Here is a 25,569-nt window from a genome sequence, read left to right as displayed (position 1 = left end):
CCGTTTCGACCTCTCTTCGTCGTCGATTCGATTTCTTTGATCGTTCCCTTTAATCGAACAAATTCTCGTATTTGAGGAAAAAATAAGCTTCTTCCATGCTCCTGTCGTCGAATATGATTTCCCACTGGCACTAATCGTCCCACGAGTTTCTCTCGTTTATTGGATCAAAGATCATTCATGATTTATCGACACTTTATTAACGTACCAATAACAGCGTCTTGAACTTGTTACGGCCACAATGTTAACAACATTCACGTCCAACCTATCGCGAAGAAACGGCCATAGGGTCAAACGCTGATAGCAGGCGGTTTTTATGACGTCCAATCAAATTATTTGGGCATTCATTGGCGTTCGTGTTTGGTAAACAGTTGTCAGAACTCGATTACATTGCCACGATTTCATTATTAAATATGTTGAGAAACGAACGATCTTCGAGAGCTGTGTGGAAAGCTTCAGGGCAGAACTAATCTGCTTTGGAAATTTTCTCTCTTACTTTATTTCCTATTTTCTTTTATTTTATTAGCAGATTTATTAATAGACAGATTTTATCTCATTGTAGTATTTACAACGTGTTGTAGGTTGGTTCATGGCTAACAGTGGATTCTGTGATATTCATGACGTAATGGAATTTTAGATTAAGTACAATTGGCTTCGAGGATATAGGGACGTTATTAGTTGTATTAATTAGGGATGGTTCTGATTGGTACCAAAATGGCACCGCTAATAATCAGGATTTTTTCCACTTTTTATAAGAATATTGTTTTACCTCGTTGAATATCACTCGCTATTGATTTATTAATATTAATTATTCTTTAATATTCGGAAAATTTGAGAAATTAATTTATAAGTTTATCAACGAATGAATCATCGTGAACTTCGTTGTAAATAGTATTACTAATTACTGTTATACTTTAACTTAATTCATTAACTATTATTTGCTAATAATTTAGTGGAATTTACTGATACTAAATTTTCTTCGATATTTAGAATACTTAAGAGAACCTTAATTTATGGTAGACTATAGTCAGCAATACTTAGCAATAAAAGAGCTCCTCTTATGGCATTGATTGCAAATTGTAATTTTGGAAATTAAACTTTGTATTTTTACACTCGACTGATTTTATAACCTTGCTGTATTACCAATTGTACAATTGTCGAGTTCTCGAGCTGATATGAGATACCCATTGTATATAAAATACTCTTTGTATTGGTGCAAATCAGAAGTTGCAAATTAATCGTTTTAGGGTAACTGTTTTGTAATTTGATTTAGTAATTAATTTTTAGGTTGATCGTTAGCTCAATGATGTTCGCCTTTCAGTATAATCGTGAATTTTAAGGTTGAGTTTGAGAAACGAATGATCGATCCATGTATCACTGCGTTTACTGTGTTCGCTGTGAAATCACGATGACAATTGATGATCGCTTTAGACTATGTCGTGAATATTAAAATTATCGTGTTGCGAGATAGCAACATGTATGATTACCATATATTGATTATCCAAGTATTACCTGCCCCTCATTATTTATGCATCGTTGGATACTTATTATTCATATATCGTATCTTACATACATCTATTTGCAAGGACTAAAGTTGATAGCAAAATTCATTTAATATTAAAACGTTGTTACTCATTCTTGAAATTGTATTGAATTTTATTTAAAAATGAATATTGTATCAGCATAAATTTGTTTATTTAATGAAATTTTTTAAAGTGTTTTCTGATTCTGAATTAATAAGATCTGTGAACAATAAAATTTCAGAAACGAATAAGATAAATATTTTGAGGAATTTATATTTTATTCAACTAAAATTCTACAGTATATTTTAATCATTTATTGATAACTATATCATGATTACGTAGATACGTAGACAATTATGAACAATTATTATCTTGAGGATACATTGGTCTTGAATGATAAGAAATATTTGATAATGTTAAAGAATATTTAAATAAAAAATCGAACAAATAAATTTTAGCTTCCTCGATAATATTACCTATATTAACATTATCGATTATAATATTATCAGTAATATTAATATATAAATATCTACTGCATACAACACAAATATAGTAGGAAATCGTAAACCAAAAGATCAATTAAATTTCCTGACATTTCCTACGAAACAACCAAGTCAGAGTCCTAAATTAACACTTTACACTCGAGAGGTGAGCTTCAATCACCATTTCACAAAATTTGCAAGATCGATATTAATTAAAATTAATTAAAATTGAATGTAATGTAACAGTATGCGAGGTATCGAAATCAAATAATTCTACAATTTTATTATTATACAATTCTTTATTTACTGCTGAAAAAAGTATCGTCAGTTTTTTAGTAGAGAATCTTTGAATTTCTACTCTTCTCTAGCGAAAAAATCGTCGAGTGCAAAGGGTTAATCCCCAAAAGAAGCTTGAAATATTCATCGATTCACGATTATAAAAATGAATCTTCTCAAATAGTAACTCCAATTACAGACAATACTAAAACTTCATCGTGCCAAAGTTTGCTTAACATAAATCAAAACTGTCAGCAAAATTTTGATAATTAAAACATCATATGATTCGATTACTTGAAATTCACTCAGAGATGTTTGCTATATTGATATTTAGTTATTCATTCGCTGCCATAATCAAAGACGCTTTCCTTCAAACCTATGACGGCATCTCATTAAAACTGACCAGTTGGACGCAACAAGAACCAGTCCTATCAAGACGCTCGCCTCGTGAAAATCGTAACACAGTTCCGATAACGTGCAATCTCCATTGAATTTTCGACAATAATCCAAGGAAATGTACGCGAAAATTGTTCCGAAATCTCAGGCTAAGTTTACGGATAATGTATCATCCGGTTCACCTTCCGATAAGGTAAGGAAAAATTCAGTAACACAAAAGTTCGCGGAAAGTGTGGACAGCGATGTCGAGAAAGAGATAATCGGAGGGGAAACAGTAATTAGAAATGACGCTAATTAATAGGAAGATAACGAGTAGCAAAGTTATTGCGGAAATATCCGATTTCATTTTTAAGTAATCTTTCTTACGAGATATGTCGTGTTCTTCAAACGCGATATGGAACAATATGGAGACACTCGTTTGCGAAAAATCAGCCATGATTGGATTATTCGATGTGTTTAATGACTTAAAAATTTCATTTTTCGACGATTGAGTACTTGAATTTGAATTTTAACACGATTAGGAATTATATAGATTCTTTATTGCAAACATTAATTGCTGAAATTGAAATTTTTATGTTAGTTTTACGATTTGCGTTTTTCTAGCATTTCTGAATTTTAGCACGATCATGAATGATATAGATTTTTTATTCTAAGCATTAATTGTTGAAATTGGAAGTTTTGTGTTAGTTGCATAAATTGCATTTTTGTAGTATTTTTATGGCATTGGATACCAATAATATTATATTTATTTATTAATCGCTGATATCGATTTTATTAATTTTATATATTATATAATTTTTAATAGATATGTACATATTTGTATCTGCGATGAGTTTTAATTATATTCAAGAATTATACTTCGCGATTTCTATTATTATTTTGTATTATTTATATATGGTAAAAAAATATAATATTTTCTTTTATAAATAACAAAATTATAATAATAATATTTGGTTCCAAATATACTTGGCTGTTTTATTGAATAACTTTAAATATAAAATATTCATTATAATTTTTCAAAATATTCATTACTTATTTCTCCAAAATTTTCTTAATTCTACAGAAGCCATATTTGAACTATTCCTCTAATCATACTCGATTTCCGTTAAATTTCACTTTATTTCAGTTTATTACAGAGCACGAATTACCAACTATCACCAACTATGAGGAACATTCAAATGAATCTAATTAATACAACATGTTATTACTCTGCTTGCAATAGCTGTATAGTTTCAACATTGACTTTATTGATACTTCATCGACTTCGTTGCAATCTCTGTTTACAGAGTGATAAAACTTGTAACTTTGTTTGCAATTATATTTAGCATGTGAATCATAAATCACCGCAGTAACCAACAATATGTTTATTTTTCGTTTCTCGCGAGAATTGAATAGCACTGTACAAGCATCCCAGAAAGAATTTCGTTTCGAATTACGTTTTGTACTTTTTCTATGGTGAATTCAGGAAACCTGTTTGCACGGGAAAGAAAGGGAAACACTCGTGTCCATATCCTCTCAAACACGACCTACATACATCCTGCAGAAATGTTTGTATACGTTACAGTATTATCAGTCCGTGAATGGCTGAGCATTTGAAACACCTGTGTTAAAATATTCAAAGAAAATATTTGAAATGCAAAAAGATTTACATGAGTCATAGAATGTTGTAAAATAGAAGATATTTTCAGTAAGATACTGATGTACACAAGGAGTATATAAAATATGTCATAAATATGTCATACGAATTATTTACAATTATCATTATCTTAAACTAAACTATAATAAATTGTAAACATTTATTTTCTATTAGTTGATATTTCGTTTTAACATCGACTTCCTACAAATATATGCGTTCGCATAAATAAAGGAATAAATTCACGAATTCTCTCAGCCAAAAAACCTTTTCATTTATGCAAATTTTTTAGCTCACCACGATATTAGTCAAAAATATTAATAGAATTAAATAATCAAATGAAAAATCAATAGAATTCTATATGGCTAGAATAGAATCGATAGATTTTAATCCTTTTATTTATGCAAATTCTTTAGGTCACCTATATTAGTCGACAATGTCTATCCGTAGGTTTATTATTATACTACGTTTCAACAAACTGTGAATCTTGTATCATTCCACTCATGATAATTGATCGAGAGTTGGGAAAACAAATCCATTCAGCGTGCAATTTCCATTTTCATTTACATATCAAGGCAGTGATGCAAATTTGCGTTATCTCGAAACAATTTCCATTCATTCTGTAACCATAGATAGCGATCACAAACAACAACTTAATAGTGATTAAACAATTTTACGATTCAATTAAATATCGATGAAGATTTATAAATATGAATAGTAGATTGCATGATATTAATAATAGAAATACATCAGTATTAAAATATAAGAAAATTAAAATATTAAAATTAATAATGTAGATTAAATTGTTTTCACTATATTAGCCTTATATCTAAACTTACCTTACTGACATTCATATGCTGTATTAATAATGTGGACAGAATGGAGCAACTATTTTTAACGAGAAACTTAAAGTATATTTGTGCCAGAAATATTAAAGTAATAAATCCGAAATAATATAGTATCGAAGTGACAAATTAATTCACTTTCTCTAGAACTTTCTTCTCTCTCTCTCTCACATACACACACACACACACACACACACACACACACTTTCTATCCTGTTTTCATTGAGGTGTTCACTCTTTGATAGATGACAATTGTTTTACTCTGGCACATTCTTCAAAATCATCATTCACAACTAGACGAAACTCGCACACATTATATTTACATCATAAATTACACAATTATAAACAAAGGAGTCCCACTCATCCAATAATACTCACACTCACAATCTCCCTCCTTGGTTTTATTTGACATTCTTTAATTTCTAATATATACGAAATCTTTTACATTTTCTAGTAAGGATGGCCTGTTCAATGGTTTCGTTAAACGATCCACTGCTATTCTTTCTTTCGATCACCTGGATCTCATAATCTCGAACATGCTCTCTAGCAAAGTTACACTTCCGATATAATAGTTTGGTTTCTCTTTCGAAGTTCTCTCCGTTCGCGAGTTTTACCGCATTTAGATTCTCGCTTCTTTATTGCCATTACAACACATCCCAATTTCGTTTAGCAAATCACAAGTCCACGCAACTTGTTTTAAGTCCTCTAATTCTAATTTAAGTCATTTAGTTCGTTTTCTATCGTGGACAGAGCCATCACTTTGTGCTTCCTACTCTTCCAGTGGGCGAGATCTCTATCCCAATAACCAATATGCCATTGATGACTTTGCATTACTTGTGCTATCCCATGAAGCATACGTATAACAAGTTATTCCTCTCTGCGAATTTCAATTTCCATACTGGTTTCGCAATTCATCGTCCCCTTAAAATAACGTAAAACACGTTTTATAAGACATTCAGAAAATTGTGACTAATGATTTAAAACAAATGAGGCATCCGGTTTTGTCGCCACGCTTAACTTGTCTAATAACTCTTGATATACTTCATCGTTGCAGACGGGACTCTCATCATTCATCTCTAATTTTCGGTTTACATTCATCAGGGTCTTCGCGCTATTACATTCACTCGTACCGCATACTTTCAATAAATTTGTTACATAATTCTCCTGGTTCACGAGTAATTTTTCATTCTCGTATTTAATTTCCCGCCAAGTAGTTGCTTAGCTTCGTTAAAAATTTTAAATCTACACGTTCTTTTAGTTTACTCGTATAACACACCTTAAATGCATCAGTACTACTCGCCACTGTAATATCATCGACATATACAGTACAGCAAATAAAGTTATTCCCTTGTTTACAATAAAATAAACACAGATCCAATGTATAATACACGTTTCAACACGTTGACTGTCATGATGGTCATCAATGATCGACGCTTGTCTCTTCTGTGGGGTCATGACGGTCACCAGTGTCTGGTGATACTAATTTTTTAAATTTTTATTGTAACAAATTTTTGAATATTTGAACAATGTAAATAAATAGAGAACAACACTTGCCAAGTGATCATTACGATCACAGTTGTAACATTTCGTCTTATTTACGCCTTCTCTTATTCTTTACACTAATTTGTTGTCTCTGATGGCCCTTTCTCTTATTTTCATCTTCCTTCCAACGAATATCGTTTATTGATATATTCCTTTGTGATTCTACTTCTGATTCTCTTCACTTTTTCTAGAATTTTCATTGAGTTAGAACTTTCATTGAGGTGTTCACTCCTCCATAGTTCTACGCCGACTGTTTTATTCTGGCACATTCTTCGAAACATCATGCACACTAGACGGGACTCGTGTAAACAAAGGAGTCTCATTCATCCAATGATACTCACACTCACAAATAATGCAATACATTATATATTATAGCAATTTATTGTAACGAATAAATTATACATTATATATTATAGCAATTGGTTAATTGCTGTATTTCATTATAAGGATTTCAAAGTTATTGATTAACGGGTACGTGAATTTACGTATTACTATCACGGAATAAATTTTATATCAACTTGCACAATTACCCAATTCTATAGTATTTTCATATTGTGATTAGAAACGAGTGCTTACTCGTCGAAATTGATCATATCTCATTTATGGGTAAGGTCGAGAGTATTAACAGACAATAAGTGAAGTATACCTGAAAATATACAAATCAGCTTTTTAGTATAAAAATAAATTGGAAATGTGGGATACAATTATCCCTCGTCTATATATCCTTAAGATGGAGTCTGAAGGAACTGTGAATCTAAAGGCGACGAATCTGAGAACTTTTTGAGAGATAGTGCTGAAATTTCGAGAGTATTTCGTGATCTTAAAACATCCAGATTTCCAAAATTTGCCGATTATTTTAAAACAAATTTCATTTAATACGTGCACTCTGAATAAAATCTTCACTTTCTATCCAGATAAAAATTTATTAAATGCAAGGACCTGGAATTGTAAAAGCTTTTCTCACACTTGTGGTATGTAGGAAGTAATTTGTTGCAATGCATGAATCACTTGCTAGGAATTAATCACAGATCGTAGCTAGGCTATAATTTATTTGAACACCAAGAAACATGTTTCTATTACGCACATACTTGGTGATAGACAAGGTAGTTTGGATACGGGTATGTCGTACATACGCGAAGAAATAAACTACTCTCGTACCTAAACGACAGTATTCAAATAACAGCAATAAATAAAAAGCTGAAATTGAAATTATAAAAATTATTCGATTAAATTAATATTACATATGTAAATATCACAACTATTGAAGAACTGCAAATATTATCAATTTCTTAAAGTAAAGAAGTTAAATAAGATTGAAATCTTAAATATTCCAAATATTTTAACAATTTTTGCAGAACTGACATAACTAGTTACTAGTCTCTAAAAATCATTCCATACAAAGAAATACGCATTACACTTTTCCAAAACGTACATTAGTCGCAACTGAGTTACACTTTACAAACAAATCAATATATCTTCCAACTACAAAATATAATTATACCAAAAACTACAATATATATATATATATATACATCTAATACCCATGGAAAAACTCTTCCACACAACCCAAGAGAAATCTCAACAAGAGCAAATTCCACTATCCACTTTTCCTCGTCGTTTTCTCCACTCCCTGCCAGTTTCAAATTGTCAGAAACAATTTTCTCGATGGCAAGTCGATTAAGGCTCATGCTATACTAAAGAAAAAAAACCTCACGTTTCCTTCCGATCACGGAACAATCGCCAGTGGCACCCAGTGCCTTCGACATTACATTCACCTCTGGTTCGTCCAAAAAAACGTTTCGATTAGTGAAATCGACCTTGGCACCCAGTACAATCGCTTGTAATTAGCATGATGCAAAACCGACCAAAAATTACACGATAGCTACTCGTGCAACACTAAATGTTTTTCCTCGTGTCAATATATCCGGAAAATTTCCCTGGTTGCTGGATTTCCTGTAACCTGGAAAAATTGGTTAAGCGATAAAAATCGAACTGAGGAAGATTACATGAAAATTGTTTATTTCTGCGAAACATTAACGAATATATTTCATATATGAATACACGAATATACGTAAAATCGAGAACAGTGGATGAAAGAGGGGATCGACGATGGCTGTATAAAATTGATGGGTGACGGGTTAATGAAGCATAGTTTCTGTAAACCTGTCTCAGAAGAATAAGCATGCTCGAGGTGGAAAACAGCTTTTGTCTCTGTTCATACGGATGCAAGAGTCATGGTGAAATGGTTTACGATGTAAGGATCGAGAGTTTTGTATGCAGATTAGTGCTCTATTTTCCTTCTACTAATGAAGTGTTAGAGGGAAGGGTGATATACTTCAAGTGAAGCTGATTTCGTTATAGTTTAAACGTATGATAGTTGTACATTATGATGTTCAAGTGTATGTTTTTGAGGTATTCGTTTCTTCATGGTCCACGGTGCTTGTGGAGTGTTTATTTTGTAATTGTGGTTGATATAGTATTGAAATATTAGTTGGAAAGATTCTAGATGGAAAGAGGAATAGAGTACGTCAATAGTTTTTAATCACTCAAATGGTGATTTTAAGATGATTGTTCTTCAACAAAGGAGTAAAGAAATTGACAAAGGAATTAGTGAAGAAATTATGTAAGACGGTTTTTAATTTTTCTTTTTTTTGATCCTTGGTAATCGGTTGTTATGATCATTTATGAGAGTAATTGATGAGAGAAGTTTGTATCATAATAATACTTTGGAAATAAAAGTAATATAAGTAAATATAATAATATAAATAATTATGGAAATAATAATTGCCGACGTTTGTGCTTCGATATGGGAATTTGAGACTGATGGAAAATGTAAAAAGTATACCTTAATTGCACAAGTGAAGTAAAATAAACGTTGATAAAAATAAAGAATAATTGATGTTGAGATATAGTATTTTATCATTATTTTAATCAGTACTTAACAAATGATTATTAAGATTGCCCTGCAATTATTATCCTGTGTTATTTTAATTTTAAATTTGTGCAAGCTCTACAACTTTTATCTACGTATTCGTCGATATAAGTGTGATATAATGAGTATGATATAAATATTTTGGCAAATTACGCAGTTATAATTGAAGAATGTTTTCAATGATAAATTTGATATCATACTTTAAACTTTATTTATAATACCAATGTTAGAGTTCGCTTATTAATCTGTTTTTCTTTAAAAATACACTTCATGAATGAAATATTTAATCTTCATTTACGTCTTAAATTTAAAGCATTATTTAAAATTGCATTATATTTAGTAATTGTCTACCCAAAACCAAAGAAAATAATTCCAGACATACGAGAAACTATAGAACAAAATTTGTACTATATAACACTAACAAACTAGCAACAAACTAATGATATAAAAATATTTCATTATCGTTACTTGACTATTCCCAAAAGCCTAAACTGGTACATGGAGGAAATTACATCAAAGAGGGCATGGACTCGGCGAAAAGTACCTCCATAATCTTTTCACCTAAGGAAGAGGATTCTATCGGAGCATTGAGCAGATACCTTAAACTATTCGCTGTAAGTACAATAATTTTCATTCAAGAACGGCAATTAATCTGCATAAAAATTCTTCCTAGAAGAAGAAATAACTCTAATTCAAACAAAAATTCTAGATTACGTAGTCCTTTACATTAAAAATTTTCAAATACATAAATTTCATGAAATTATACTTTACAATATCTTACATTGGTCCAAAAACTAAAAGCTAACGGTTATTTATTTCTTTTCCATAAATGTAATAAGATTAAAAAAATAAAAATAGATAACAAAACTAGTAGCAAAAATATGAAATAGAAATAAAAATTTTCGAGTCACACTGCACTGCGTAGAAAATTGTCGGATACAACAGTTTGTTGATTGTGCAAGTGAAATACTACAAGAAAGGAACCGAGGAAATAAAGCTGCACATACTAGCCTAAAGATCGTTTGGTTTCTTTCGCAATGATATCAACTACTCGATTTCACTTTCAGGAACACGAGGTTAATCTACTGCATATAGAATCTAGAAGCTCCCTTCGCCAATCGAATGTTTACGAGTTTATGGTGGAATGTGCACCTGGTGGGGACCTTGGAACGGTGATCGACAATTTGAAGGAACAATGCAGCTACTTCTCCATCATTTCCAGGTGTATTTTTAATCCGTTCCTCTAATTATACGTCGCACTAATTAGAACTACTTCCGTTTTCTTTGTTTAGGCACTCGTGCCATTCTTCTTACTCGTTCATTTAATGCATTATACTTGTCAATCTTGGGATGAAGGCCATGCTGATAGAAACTGGAATTTTCAGAATTGTTAATTGAGCTATTAGCATAAATTTGATTTCGAAATGGATTTTTAAAGAGTAGAGGTCACACCATACTACTTTCATCATTCCAATTGAGGTTTTCTAAAATTTTGTACATCGTTTCTACCTACAGAAATTACAAAGACAATATGGGAACTGTACCATGGTTTCCAAGAAGAATTAGAGATTTGGACAAATTTGCGAATCAGATTCTTTCCTATGGAACAGAATTGGACAGCGATCATCCTGGATTCACGGATCCTGTTTACCGAAGTAGGCGCAAATATTTCGCTGACTTGGCTTACAATTACAAACAGTAAGTTCTGTTTTATAATAATCGAAAATCTCAAACGATATCGAAATACTATGTAATTCTCCTAATAATAACGTTATTTCTAACAACACTATTTTCATCTTCGAGAGGAAATTTCATCACTACAGTATTGTCTCGTTATAAGTAGTTCACTCGTGTAGTATGATGGGGTTAATAATATTCAACAAGAACTTCTATTCTTAATTATATTTTAAATTTCTTAATGGTATAAATGGGGGCTCGAGGTCTTCTGCGGCAATGTGTCGCCCTTCGAACCCGTCAGTAAGGTTCTCATAGGCTCTATGTCACCAATCCATTGCATGATTCAGCCTAGCTTCGAGGAACAATTCAGCTTATCAATTTTTCTCGCAGCAAAAATAGATTCCGATGCAGGGTGACGCCATCAAAAATAAAGATTCCTCTCAACTTGGAATAATATCTCCTTCCGTTCTTTGGCACGACGAGTGTGACAGACTGCGAGTGAGCAAGAGAGAACATGACAAAAGTCTTGCTTGAAATCTCGGCGACATCGTTTGTCGTATATTGCATCATATTTCGGGAAAAGAAAACAGAGTCCAATGGTTTCTTTCAATTTGAAGCAGCCGATATCTCGAGAGAGATTATTGTCTCCCTCATTCGCTGCCTGTCACTCTTCGCAGAAATTACAAAGCAGAGAGTAGAAGAGATAGGAAGACTACTTATAACGAGTCAAGGAAAATGATTTATAAGAGAAAAAGAATGTAATATTGTGTATCAGTGGTCAACCTATACCGAGGGTGGAATACACCAAAGAAGAAATCGAGACTTGGGGTACAGTCTTTAGAAACTTAACAAAACTTTATCCAACGCACGCGTGCAAGGAACACAATCATGTGTTTCCCTTGCTCATCGAAAACTGTGGTTATAGAGAGGACAATATTCCACAATTGGAAGACATATCAAACTTCCTGAAAGGTATTCCTCATTTTGTTGTTATATAACATAACACAATATTCTAGTCTCAAGTTTTAAAATACTTAATTTTTGAATTTCTCTATTTATATGCATTGACAAAAGTATTCGATTTAGTTGTGTATACCTGATGAAATAGTAATAATAGTAGATGAAATATAAATGAACAGTTATTTACACGGTAATGTAAAAAATAAATATAAATGACGTACATGAAATCTAAATATTAATTAAATTAATTTTTAATTAAATTTATTAAATATCGTAATACGTAATGAACAAAAGTATACAATATTAAAGTATATATGAAACAGCTTCGATAATCGGAATGAACTCGAGCAAAGATAATTTCTGTAAGTAAAAAATGATTATCGTAGTTCTTTTTTTTGTTATCTCAAATCTAAGTTAGTTTTGAATTGAATTTATAGAAAACAGAAATAATAAAACATACTATATTTATATAAAGTGTTTGAATGTTCTTTGAAATTAATTTCTGTAAAATCAATAATTAATTTTGTATGATAGAGTGTAAAATAATTTTAATCAGATATTATATAATATCTTCTGTAAAATTTGGAAAATTTTGTAATCGATATTGCACAAACTGACTCTATATTTCTTCGTCACAAAAGTAGAAGATAACTATTTCTATTCTATCAAAATGATCATCATGAAAACATCATAGATAACTAAAGAAATAACTCTAAAAGAATATTGTTAAGTATTTAATATACAAATAATTACATTGAAATTTATTATTTTCAAATACTTTTAAACATCTTTGTATTTTCCTTCTCAAATTATTTAAAATTTGTTATCCGCTATTTTTGTTACTATAAAGTTAGTTAATAATATTATTAATATCTTGAAATAATAATCATGTAATATTTATGAATTTGTACATAGATTGTACTGGCTTTACCCTTCGACCAGTGGCTGGTCTCCTCTCCTCGCGTGACTTCCTAGCCGGCCTAGCTTTCAGAGTATTTCATTGCACGCAATATATTAGGCACGGCAGTAAACCATTATATACGCCTGAACCCGACATTTGTCACGAAGTATTGGGTCATGTACCTCTATTTGCCGATCCATCGTTTGCTCAATTTTGTCAAGTTGTTGGCTTGGCATCCCTCGGTGCTCCTGATGAGTACATCGAAAAATTAGCTACGGTATTTTATTATTATCTAGTTGAATTTACAATAAATTTTTATCCTTAGTTTCTCTAAATTGTACTTCATTATTATGATACTTTCGTAATGTACATAACGCTATCATAAAGTATGTAATTAAATATTACAAGTATTATAACAATTTGTGCTTTATATCATAAACAAAGAAAAAATATTTGAAATTTGTTTCAGTGCTTTTGGTTCACGGTCGAATACGGTATGTGCCGACAGAATGGCCAGTTGAAAGCATATGGTGCTGGATTACTTTCATCTTACGGTGAACTCGAGTATTGTTTGAGTGGTAAACCAGAACTGCGGCCTTTCGAACCGATGAAAACAGCACTGCAGAAATATCCAATAACCGAGTATCAGCCCATATATTTCGTTGCCGAGAATTTCGAAGAGGCTAAGCAGAAGATGATGTGAGTAGATTGGTCTGACTTTTGAACGTATCGATCATCTAATTGCAAATGTCTAGTATTCTGAGAAAGTTACGTGACATGATAAAACACTCGAAACTATCATTACAATTAATTAATTAATTGATCATGTAATCAAAGCTAATAATTACAATTACAATTACGTTAGGGGAACGTAGTTTTTATCTGTTGTATTTGAAAGATTGGCTAGATGTTGAGAAGCTTTCAAAAATTCGGAAGGAAATAAAAATACGAGTACTTCTTTTGTCAATTTTTCCCAGTAACAATTAAACTAGTAAAATAATTTCAAAAATATTTGGAAATACGTAAAATTCATAAACTCTTTGTTGTAAGTTATAGAAATTTGTTACTGACAAACTTTGCTTCGTTTTAAAATATTGTTTCCATTACTATTATCGCATAAAAGAATATTATTACATGTTATGATTATACTAAAATATAAAAGTTGTTGTCGTTCATTCATTATATGCCAGAAGGGGGAAAAGTTTTATGTAATGTAAAATTTTCCAAGTGCAAAGTTTATAATAATAATGAATCTATATAATTAGCAATTCGTAACTTTTTAATCGGTTATTTGATTGGATGTTAAGCATTTAATGAAATTTCAGTGATAAAATTCAATGAAAGGTTAAAAGATTATTGCGTGCCATATTAATATAAGAAAAAAGAATGCGTGTTTGAATAATCGATCACGTTTTATACATATTGTAACGTTCAATCCCACTTCTGAAATTTGTAAAGTGGCTCTACTAATAATATTCTAACCTAAGGAAATGGGCGCTAATACTATATCGTAAGAACTGTCTAAACTCTGTCTAACAACTAAGGACTGGCTAACGACTGACTCCAAGCAACTGTCCTAAAGGAACACTCTAAAGGAACTCTCTCGAAGGAACTGTTCATTCACGCCCATGTACCCTTATTTAAACCCATACACTCTATCCTCTTCCATATCCATGCTCTCTTTCGCAATCACGCTTTCCCACGCATTCTTCGTAGCCTTGCACTCAGTGGGTTACGGAGCCCAAACACTTAGATGCATACCTAGACTTCCATAAACATCCCGTCCATTCGATCCTTGCGCATGCACTCCAGATAATATTCCGAACGCTCGAGCCAAACCCAAGACGGCTGTTTATTGTCTTCTCTTTTCAGGCTGGCATTCCTATATATATTCTTACAATATGTATATCTGACATAACGATTACTCGTATTTTAATACCGAGAAAAAATTGTAATACCTTTCTTAAAATATATATATCCCGAGTTACATCATCATTGTTATTGAATGATTCGTGCACTTCTAGATTATACATTTAAACATGTATCAATATGATACGTATAACCATATAATTCAACGCATCATGTAACTTTCATCTAATAGTCGTTAAGATTCCACGAAAAGATAATTTCTTGCGTGTTAGGTTATGCAATCGATTAAATTGAAATCTTGAAACACAAAATATAATCTAAAACATAAAAATGCAGTAAATATAGAACGAGACGCAATATGTAAACTTTCGTGTTACATAAAATTGTAATTATGAATATGTGCTGCACATTTACCAAATCGATTGACTCCACAGAATAAAAAGCAGATGTTTCTTGATTATTTGTTCAATCGAAAGAGTACTGCAGACAGATCTGGAAATATTCCATTTCAAATTAAAATTCTTTTTGTTACCATAAAAGAACAGCATAAAACAATCCTATAAATGAAACATTTTTATGTAAGATAAAGATTTTGTGATATAAAAAATTATAAATTATAGAAACAAACATACTTTGTTGAAGCTATAATGCATTTCAATTATAATATTTCAATGATAGGATGTAATTTAAAACAAGGGTATATAATAAATATCTATAAATATTTGATTTATGAAAAAATAAAAACTTTTCTACTCTTTATGTAAATTTTGACTAAACTACTAAACTTTTGGTTTTTCCTTGAAAAAGATTTAATTTAAAGTAGAAGTCGATATTTTTATGAACTGAAGTAAAAAGGGAATGAATGAGACTTAAAAAATAAAATTTCGTTTTATAACTTCTTTATGCAAAATTATTGATTTAATGATCACTTAATTTGCAATTTTGCTTTCAGAAAATTCACCGAGAGTATGCCTAGGAAGTTCGGAGTAAGATATGACGCATATACTCAAAGCATTAACATAATCGACAGCAAACACCAAATCGAAGATCTCGTATACAACGTGAATCAAGAAGTACAAATTTTGATGGACGCTTTAAGAAAATTGAAGTAATAGCATTGTATGTACTTATAATATAAAATATTTTGAAATGTTATTTTATAATAGTACAGTACTTAACAACGCTTAAAACAATTTACGAGACAAAATCAAATGAAACAAGAAAAAAAGGAAATATTTCCAAGTTCCGAAAAAATTAATTTTCATCTGCAAATCTAGTTTCTCCGTAATGAAAGCAACTTTCATCTCATGTTTAAAATTAATACTTCAAAGATAATTCACACAATTTCACAATTTGTTATTTTATTTTGCGATTTTAATATTTAAAGGAATTATTACTAAGTTCTGATTAAGTAATAAAGTGAAATAAGAATAAAGCGGAACGAAAGATATAAAAATGTAGGAAATTTGATACAATAAAAATATTTTTACGAATGAATGTTGCACTATAATATAATACCACAGAAATTATTAATATGTGAGTAAGATGAAATATATATATAACAACTTGAATTCAATTATCTAAAGATTCTTGCAAATACTTGCATCATTTTCATTTCGTCTAAAATCATGAATAACACGTATGCCAAGTCGAACGGAAAAACGAAATCATAAAAAGAAATGAAACGATGAAGACTAACGATATAACCACAATAATTTCGATGTTTTTAGGAACCTTTATTTGCACGTTGGATATGTATATATTTCTCAAATTTTTATACCATCATATACAATCATACGTGGGAAAAGTTATTGTCTTAATACGTAATAGCCGGTCAGATACACGTCCACCGCGATCGGAATGTATATGAATCCTGTTTTGCAATATATATATATATTGTATAACCTATCTAACAACGATCATAAAATATATCGATTTCGATGCCACACTCACGAGTATAATACACATCGGTTGTCTATAGCACGTATAAATAGCCTATTCGTGATACATTTACAACAAAATATATTACTTTTTCTCCATTCGATAACTATACATATACATACGTATGTAAATATACCCTGTTTTCGAAAAATGCGTCTCTCCTTATTCTTCATTAATGGTCCAGCAAATAACAAAAATAACTCTCAGACTTTATCGACTGAAGCAGATATCTGGAACACAAAGCGTTCAATCAGAGTTCCAAGTAATTCCAAAAATGTTTTGTACTCTTTTAAATCAATTAAACAGCTAACTATCTTCTCTTGTTGCATCCACTTCGAACAGTCATCTTGCGCACGCGCTGTTATTCAAGCTATACAGAATTTTTACACATATACATATACGTTACGGGAAACACAAAATGACCCTCTGTAAGGGATAAATATTGTTTCGAAGAGTCAACTGTACGAGAAAAACAAAAGTATTGATTATAAATAAATAACGGAGACAGTTCGCAGCGATTTGATAATTGATATATCTTTGATATAAATTGAACGAACATGTAAAAAATATACTACAAGATCATTTTCATATTTAATCAGAAAAATTATGAAAAATAGATAGGGTTTAGCTTCTTTACTGTTCGAAATATGAAGGATGCTTTTAAAAAATAAACTGAATTAAAAATTTTGTTTGTTTTTGATGCCAAGTAATAGTTGATGTAAAAGTATTTTAGGCCAAGTAAAAAAAATTTTAAAGGTATCTCATATATATCTAAAAGAAAACAGAAAATACAGTTTAAATATTTTTTACACAGCAAAATTTCAATAAATATTAATTTCCAGCATTATTACAATTAATTGTAAGTAAAAAGGTTGAATGGCTTGACCTTTTCATGTACCTTACTTTTATAAATATAATGGTACAAGTGCAATATATATTTATACTTTACAATGGAGTTTTGTATATGCCTTTTATATGCTACATTTAATTTTTTCATAACTATTATAAATAAAATCGTTAAGTTTATAAAGATTCAACTAACATATAATACAATTGTTTTTTCTATTATCTATTTTGTTGGTTTTAAAAACTAGTAAATGTTTAGCATGAATTTTTTAATTTCTATGAAGGTAAGTAAATGTTATTTATTATTATAGTATAAAATTATTATTAAAAAAATAATTCTTATACAGCCATCCAACTTTGTTCCTTTACAAATATTTTTCCATTTGTATCTTGGAATGAATTTATAAAATGCTCGATAGTCATTTTGATGAAATTTGGAAGAAAGTAATTCTTATTTATTTATAATTAAATTCTAATTAAGATATATAACAGTAATTACAAATAATTCAACATAGTTTTTAGATCATTTAAACAAACGGAAACCTTTTCTCTTCTTATAATTTACAAAGGTTTCTTTTAGTTTTCTATCATTTATATTTAAATTATTATAAGTAAAACCTATCCAAAGGGAATTGTATATTTTGTGTTAGGAAATTTTACAAAGTTTCACCAAAATCGACATCAAACACTATACAAATAATGCGACCATTATTTTTAACCACTCCTTATATCAATTATCAAATCAAGCTATTTAAATACAAAAGGGAATATTTACATTTTACAACCACAAATAAACAAATACTTGCATAATCCGTCCAATTTATCCTCCGATTCTGTTCCCAGACGGAATATTTTTTGTACAACTCACGTATAAAAATATGAAATCCTTCGTGTCTCGTTTCTATACAAGATATGAACAGAACTACAAAATCACGTCGTAATTCTGACGATTGACGTCAAAAATTACGACGATTAATGTGAGGTTTCTCAATATTTGTTCCTTCAATTGAATTTTTCTTCAACTCCAAACACCAACCTCTATAAGCAAAAAATCTCAATGATAATCAGAATCAAAGGAATTAATAACTTTCAATTCTGTGACGATCTCGGTTGTTGATTCGAAGTTGGCTCCATGTCGTTGTACAATATATCCGCTTGATGTGGACACATTTGAAAAGGCACAAGATCTGGCGGGTTGCCATTCTGTTGCGTTGGTCCTTGTTGCGGTTGTTGCTGTTGGTGTTGCAACTGCTGGTGTGATTGCTGTTGCGCTTGAATCATCGTACCTACGTTCCCTTGCACTGTGGCCGACATCGTTGGTATTGGACTAACTGTCAATGGATGAGGGAACAACTCTGTAGGCACTATAGGCACTGGAACTGTGAGGGGCAGAGGAAGAACATTCACTCCTTGCACGCTACTTGACGTTGGTAATTGTACATTTGAGTTGTTTGTATTGCATCTATTCATCTGCTGACATGTATTTGTAGCATTGTACGGCATGCCCGTCTGAAAGAATGTTTGTAGTTTGTTTCATAAATTACGAATTGTAGTTTAGATTTTGGTATTAGTACCTACGAGATAATGCTTTTATTTTTGGAACTATAAAATTTATTTATTAAAGCTTTTCCAGTACTTAGTTATCTTTTTTATATCATTTCATTAGAAATATTAATGTCCATAGTTGTGGTAATATATACATGTACATTTATTCATTTGATTGAAAGTAATTCAAACAATAAGAAATTAAGAAAATCACCTTTAATGAATTTTTTTCCTAAAAGTTGTTTGATGCTAATGAGGAATTAACATGTTAGATACTTACATTGAGCAACGGTGATAAAATTCCATATCTAGCGATAAACAGCTGTTCCGATACTCTTCTGAGTTCTTCTTGCTGATGCACAATTAATTGTTGCAGTTCTTCGTGCTTACGTTGTAGCTCGTCTTGAATTTGATTCTGTGCTGGTGTCATCACGATACCTTGCTGATGTAACATCTAAAAATATGTATAGATATTCGTTATTTAAGTGTTGAGCATAGTAAGCACTTATGATGGAAAATTCTTATATATAATGGTATTAGGATCAAATCGATAAATGTAAAATAATAAAGATAAAAACATACGATCATATTTTCGTTTCAAAGAAATTAGAAATAAGTTGGAATAGAAATAAAATTAATTGCATTTTTAGTACGTCATTAGAAAAGAGAATGAAAGAACAACCAAATTATTAAAATATAATATTCCAAATACTGTTCTATAATAATGCAATGAAGACGTTAACAAAAAACATAATTATAATGGTTATAATACAATTTGGAGAAGTAGCTTATATAGTTATATTACAAATTTATCTTCTGATTTGTTTAAAATCATAATTTTCTTTTAAAAATGAAGTCATATTAAATGTAACGAATTTAGTTTATATTCAATTTGATATTCACATTTTTGTAATATTTAGAAACAAATATTAGTTATTTTATTACCTCGTGTGTCGGTATTGCGGAGATAATCGACGCAGCAGGAGTTGCAAAATCTGTGCTGACCACAGGTTGTAAATTAACTGTCGTATACTGTGCCTGCTCCATGAAATTGATACAACTCTGATCAACCTCTAATAACGATTGTTGTTGTGGCTGTTGCTGCTGTTGTTGTTGTTGCCTAGTATCGATTTGAGGTATTTGAGTTTTTGATGTTACAGAACTATTTGCAGAAGTCCCTTTTGATCGTGAAACGTGTGTTATCTGGGAATGGGGAGAGCTTTGCATGGAGGCTGACATCGAGGAACTATCAGAGCTTTCCACGTGATGTCGTGGTCGAGTGTTTGATGGTATAGATTTCGATGTTTTAGATGATTTAGTTGGCCACTGTGTCGGAGGAACAGGACAAGACGTCGTTATCTGTAAACATAATTTTGAAAATGCCTACTTAATGTATATAACGTATGCAGTTAATTTTCTTAAATAAGTTGTTTTACTTGTTGCTGTTTTAACGGCATCAGAACATCTTGATTTTGATCCTTGTTAAAACTTTCCGATTCCTTACGTAATTCTTTAATCACATCAATGTAACTGACAACATAATGTGTGCACACAATAAATTCAGGTTTCGAATTCCACTGATTGTATGTGATATAAAATCTAGTTTGTAACCATATCCATTGTTGTCCTTTAGTAAGGAATCTATAGTAACAGGAGGTGCCTTCACCTTTTTGCATCACTATAAACAAATTTTTCATAATCTCAAATTTATAGTAGTTTTTTGCTAGCGCATAATACATACATGATTCGTGACATGTGACCACTTTATCCAGATCATCCACGTGATAATAGTCATAACCAGAGGTGCCCAAAACTTCAAATGGTAAATATCCAATAATAGGTGGTGCTCGATGATCCAAAAATAAAAACTTCCATTCAAGACTATGTCGTGACGTAAATTCTGATTTAGTGTTGTCCATCACGGATAATTCACGGATCAATTGAGGTGTCTGGAGGCGTCCTGTACCCACGAAAACTAATCTAAGAGGACACAAACAAATTTATTATCAACCAACTATTACAATGAAGAATACCAAATATTATTTCTAAGAACATTATACTGGATTATATTTTTATGTTGATTTTATATTTGAATATTTTAAACATTCTTATAAGTCAGTAATTTCCAAGCTTATAGAATTAATTTCTTGAGCAGAATAATGCAAAAGTGTTATATTTGCGAAATATAAGGTATGGCTAGTTAATCAATTTGTGTTTCTATTGTAAAAAATCTGAGAATAAGAATAAACAGATCACATCTATATGAATGTTATCCGTTGCATTTTTTTATAAATATACTCGCTATAAATAATAACCAGCAATAATAAAATATCTAAAAAGAAAAGGAAATTACTTCGTATCCATTCCAGTAGGGTTCCCGAATTTTGTATTCGGAAGCAAGTTATCTACCTCTGTATCGATATCAGAACCTATAAATGAAATATAAATTCTCATAACTATATCTATATATTATTGATACAACAAAGAATACTGCACAAATTAGTTACATACGAAAATATCCAACAAATTGCACAAGCTCATATATTGGATTTTCTTGAACATTTAAACCTCCCCTTTTGATATGGCATGAAAAAGATATTTTGTCCTCTAAAAACATAAATACAGTTTATAATTATTTCTTAATATTTAGTACAGAATTTAATAAAATTGTAGAATAGGATTCTTTTTAAATGTACCTTTCTTAATATTTCTTCGATCCTTTGTACTAGACGGATTCAGTAGTACGTTGTAAAGGGGAGACTGGTCCTCCTGATAAGTGATATCGTAGATGGTCGTGTTCTCCAGCTCATTTGGAAGATAGCCGAGCAAAGACGTGACACTTTCAGACACATAATAAATGCGCCCGCTTGAAGAAAATACCATTATAAAACCGTCCAGAGCCTACATTCAAGAAACGTCGTTTGTGTTTTTATCAGTAAAAACTTCAATCAACGAGACATTGAAATTCATGCCAAATCGATCATGATAATTTTAGAAATTTATTCATAAGCTTGAATTCATTCTGTAAGTTGGAGTTTATTTATATAGAAACTATCACTGTATTTGTAATCTCTTTGACAACAAATTAATTATAATCATAATAGAAATCACTTAAATAAATCCCAAATAAATTCTATATATATATTATTGTTTGTACAATATAATTAATTATACAGGCTAACGGATATTAGAAATTAATTAGTAAAAGTTAATAGGAATTCATCTAAAACGTTTAGCTAACAGTGATGTTTCAAACTCATGCTTAAACAAATAACAAAAATCTATGTTATACAATAATCATACCTCTAGTATTAGATGCGTAAATTCTTCGTTCGAAAGAAACGATGGTTTCCAATCTTCTTGAATTTCGTGTACTCTCGATCTGACAGCTATTTCTACGGCATTTTAAAGTTCAAAATTAATAATAGTCAGATACAAGTTAACATGCACATTGTTATTCATAAACTATCCAACAAATTAAGAAATTAACATCCAAACGCAACAAACTAGTTATATTAAAAAAAAAATGATAAGCTACATTGTATATAAAATGATAAATATCTAGATTAGAGATTATAATTCTATGTATAGTTTTAATTTATTAGATTGAATATTCAAATATTCAAATATTCTTAATATAGAATTCGAGAAATAGCTAACTCTAAAGTATATAATTACTAAAAAACAATTGTAAAACGAAAAATTAAACTATCTGAATTATCAAATAATGTACCGTTGTGATTTTTCAAAAACAAAATCGTTGACTTCAACACTGTAGATTTGTCCATTTTCCTCGTGTTTGTGCTGACCATACTACCAAGTTCATTTACAAGCATATTGAACTGATCTCTTCGCTTTTTTTCGCTCAAATTTCGCGATTTCCTAAAAAAGAAAAAAGTTAAGAATTAGTTTGGTGCTTTAAAAGATGTTCAACGAAGAAACGTCCCTAATTGAATGCTTACCGCTTCGTATCATCCTTATCGTCAACGTCATCATCCATTGTGTCACTAGATAGAAAAATTGTAAGTTTATTATGAAAAAAAAAGTTAATAAGTATTTTATAAATTTATAAAGTATCATTGTTAAATCAATGAGATTTAAATGAATTTCTACAACATAAATTTATTTTTTGAAAAAAATACTTGTATTTAAATAATTATGAAGATTCACATTTTATCTGCACATTATCAAAGACTAAAAGATTATTAAGATGTATAAAATTTTTTAATTAAAAAATGTACATAACTATAATTTTATATCACATAAAAGGAGAAGAATATTTTGGTGCATTTATAAAATGTATATCTATATTTTTATTAATTATAAATACATTGATATTAAATTGAATGAAGACACAAGTATCTTAGATAAATTATAATTCTTCAAGCATAACACATATACAGTATTAACAATCTCTAAAAAAAAATACTAATCAAATATTTGTGAAAAGAAATAATATTTTTATTTTGTTAGTCTCGTGTAAAATGTATTTTCGTTTGTATATTTAGATATGCAAAATTATATTGTCAGTATCAGACATATCTGTTAAAAGGGAAGAAGCTAATTTGCAACGGATCTGCTCATGATTTTCTCACTTGCCATAGAGAAACACGTACGTTACAATCAAATCAATATCACGGATTGTGTAATAGGTTTGGCAATCAATATTGGTTAGGATAACGTTATTCTGCGGAATTACCAAAGGATATCTCGTGTATCATGAAGTAATTAAAAATTGACAAGTTTAATATAAATAAAAATGGTGTAAAATATTTTTGACATGATTTATTTAGGAAAATGCCGAAATATAAAAAAGTAAAAGATATTACAAAAATGTTTTAAAAATGAACTATCTAAAATTCAAGATATAATTCTGTATAAAATATCCGGAAAGGTGCAAAATAACCAACGTTTAAAAAACTCGTTTCGCGAGTGCATCAATCATAACATCACGTTACGCGCCACTTTATAATGAGACGTTTGCCGGCTATCGTCTCGACCAGCGCAAAACTTCAACCTCAACCTTATCGATTGCATAAATCGCGGCGTATCAGTGATAATCAACTAGCAGGAGCATCGATCGAAAGCGGTCGCGTGCTGTTCGTGATGTTAATCGTGCCACGATGACAACGGGAAGAATAACTAATCGTAAACATCGATTTATAGCATCAATCGATGGATGGTTCAACAATAGATCGCGGTAATCATGGTCAGACATTCGATCTATTTGTAACAGCTAAATAAAATTGTCTACGTAAAGCCACAAACGAGAACAAAATCAAAGTGAGAACTGAATAATACACTGCTAAGTTATTCAAATAATCGACTGAACTATTCGAGAACCCGAACATCGAACATCGAACATCGAACATCGATTGAACATCGAGAATGGAAAGTCGAGAATAAGGCGTGCACGGAGAATCGTTCCAGAGGGAAGCGTTTTACCACACAAATATTTGCGTGTCACTCACTCGGATTGTCGGGAGGATCGTCCCCGTGAATAACTCGCCATGTAACTTCGTTTATGTATGTTGTCACGATCGTTGTATATGCGTGCTATCGCGTACACGCCGTCGATTAGCGGCCTCAGATCTTGCGATCCTCGTTTTCTCGAGGTTTTCCCTGATGACGAGTATTCGTCGACCACGTAGAATTCACTAGCTCGGGGTGCCACTTCCGCGGCCAGCATCGACACATTTTTTCCACCACTCAGCCTCAGACACAGGCTCTGATCAATTCGCGCGCCAGTAAATCTGTCGACTTCGTTTCTAACAATCGGTTAGATCAGCCTACGATGCATGCACGTACGTACGACGCTGACATACGACTTCACAATGGAAGGTCTCTCGATGCACCGTCTGAAGTTGCATGCGCTCAATTCCGTGCAGTGGTATTAGCGAGAACACGGCTGCGAATTCTAAGAGGGAGAACGCATGCGCAGATTTGAAAATAGAAATGCATAGAAACCACGTGTATTCATTAAATATCTTAATTTTATCCTCTAGTGTTTATTACATTTTCGAATTCTTTATTGTGATTGGTATTCTTATTGTACGTATTATATGCTTTTATATTTTGATAAACTTTTTATACAAGTTACCTTTCATTCAGTAGGTGTATTGGAGGTTAGATACTTTTCTTATGAATCTGGTATATAATGAAATTTCAATTAGAAGTCATGATATCTTTTTTTAGTATCTTTCT

The 25,569-nt window shown here is 30.9% G+C and overlaps 2 protein-coding genes across 4 annotated transcripts; one reads left to right on the top strand and one right to left on the bottom strand.

Annotated features, from left to right (window-relative positions):
- Positions 1–2,714: 2,714 nt before the first annotated feature.
- On the top strand, positions 2,715–16,381 carry Hn (phenylalanine hydroxylase). 2 transcript variants are annotated; one of them, XM_017904808.1, is made up of 8 exons: positions 2,715–2,867; positions 10,112–10,240; positions 10,694–10,848; positions 11,142–11,324; positions 12,079–12,275; positions 13,179–13,441; positions 13,634–13,863; positions 15,986–16,375. In XM_017904808.1, exons 1-8 carry the CDS (start codon positions 2,793–2,795, stop codon positions 16,143–16,145), a joined length of 1,392 nt encoding a protein of 463 aa, XP_017760297.1. In that variant the 5' UTR covers positions 2,715–2,792; the 3' UTR covers positions 16,146–16,375. The 2 variants fall into 2 exon arrangements, with proteins under 2 accessions (XP_017760297.1, XP_017760307.1); XM_017904818.1 differs by lacking the exon at positions 2,715–2,867 and adding an exon at positions 8,790–8,948 and having other exon boundaries at positions 15,986–16,381.
- Positions 16,382–18,636: 2,255 nt separating this feature from the next.
- On the bottom strand, positions 18,637–25,231 carry Clk (circadian locomoter output cycles kaput protein Clock). 2 transcript variants are annotated; one of them, XM_017904780.1, is made up of 12 exons: positions 24,837–25,231; positions 23,328–23,372; positions 23,099–23,247; positions 22,669–22,760; positions 22,062–22,266; positions 21,877–21,972; positions 21,719–21,794; positions 21,107–21,345; positions 20,802–21,043; positions 20,311–20,748; positions 19,646–19,819; positions 18,637–19,329 (listed from the first exon to the last, which is right to left on the bottom strand). In XM_017904780.1, exons 1-12 carry the CDS (start codon positions 25,052–25,054, stop codon positions 18,910–18,912), a joined length of 2,394 nt encoding a protein of 797 aa, XP_017760269.1. In that variant the 5' UTR covers positions 25,055–25,231; the 3' UTR covers positions 18,637–18,909. The 2 variants fall into 2 exon arrangements, with proteins under 2 accessions (XP_017760269.1, XP_017760273.1); XM_017904784.1 differs by having other exon boundaries at positions 20,311–20,724.
- Positions 25,232–25,569: the final 338 nt, after the last annotated feature.

This window comes from Eufriesea mexicana, unplaced genomic scaffold (genome assembly GCF_001483705.2).
Source record: "Eufriesea mexicana isolate 0111107269 unplaced genomic scaffold, ASM148370v2 scaffold4744748305, whole genome shotgun sequence".
NCBI lineage: Eukaryota > Metazoa > Arthropoda > Insecta > Hymenoptera > Apidae > Eufriesea > Eufriesea mexicana.
Note: the sequence above shows the minus strand (reverse complement) of the source record. Positions and strands in the feature narration are given on the sequence as shown.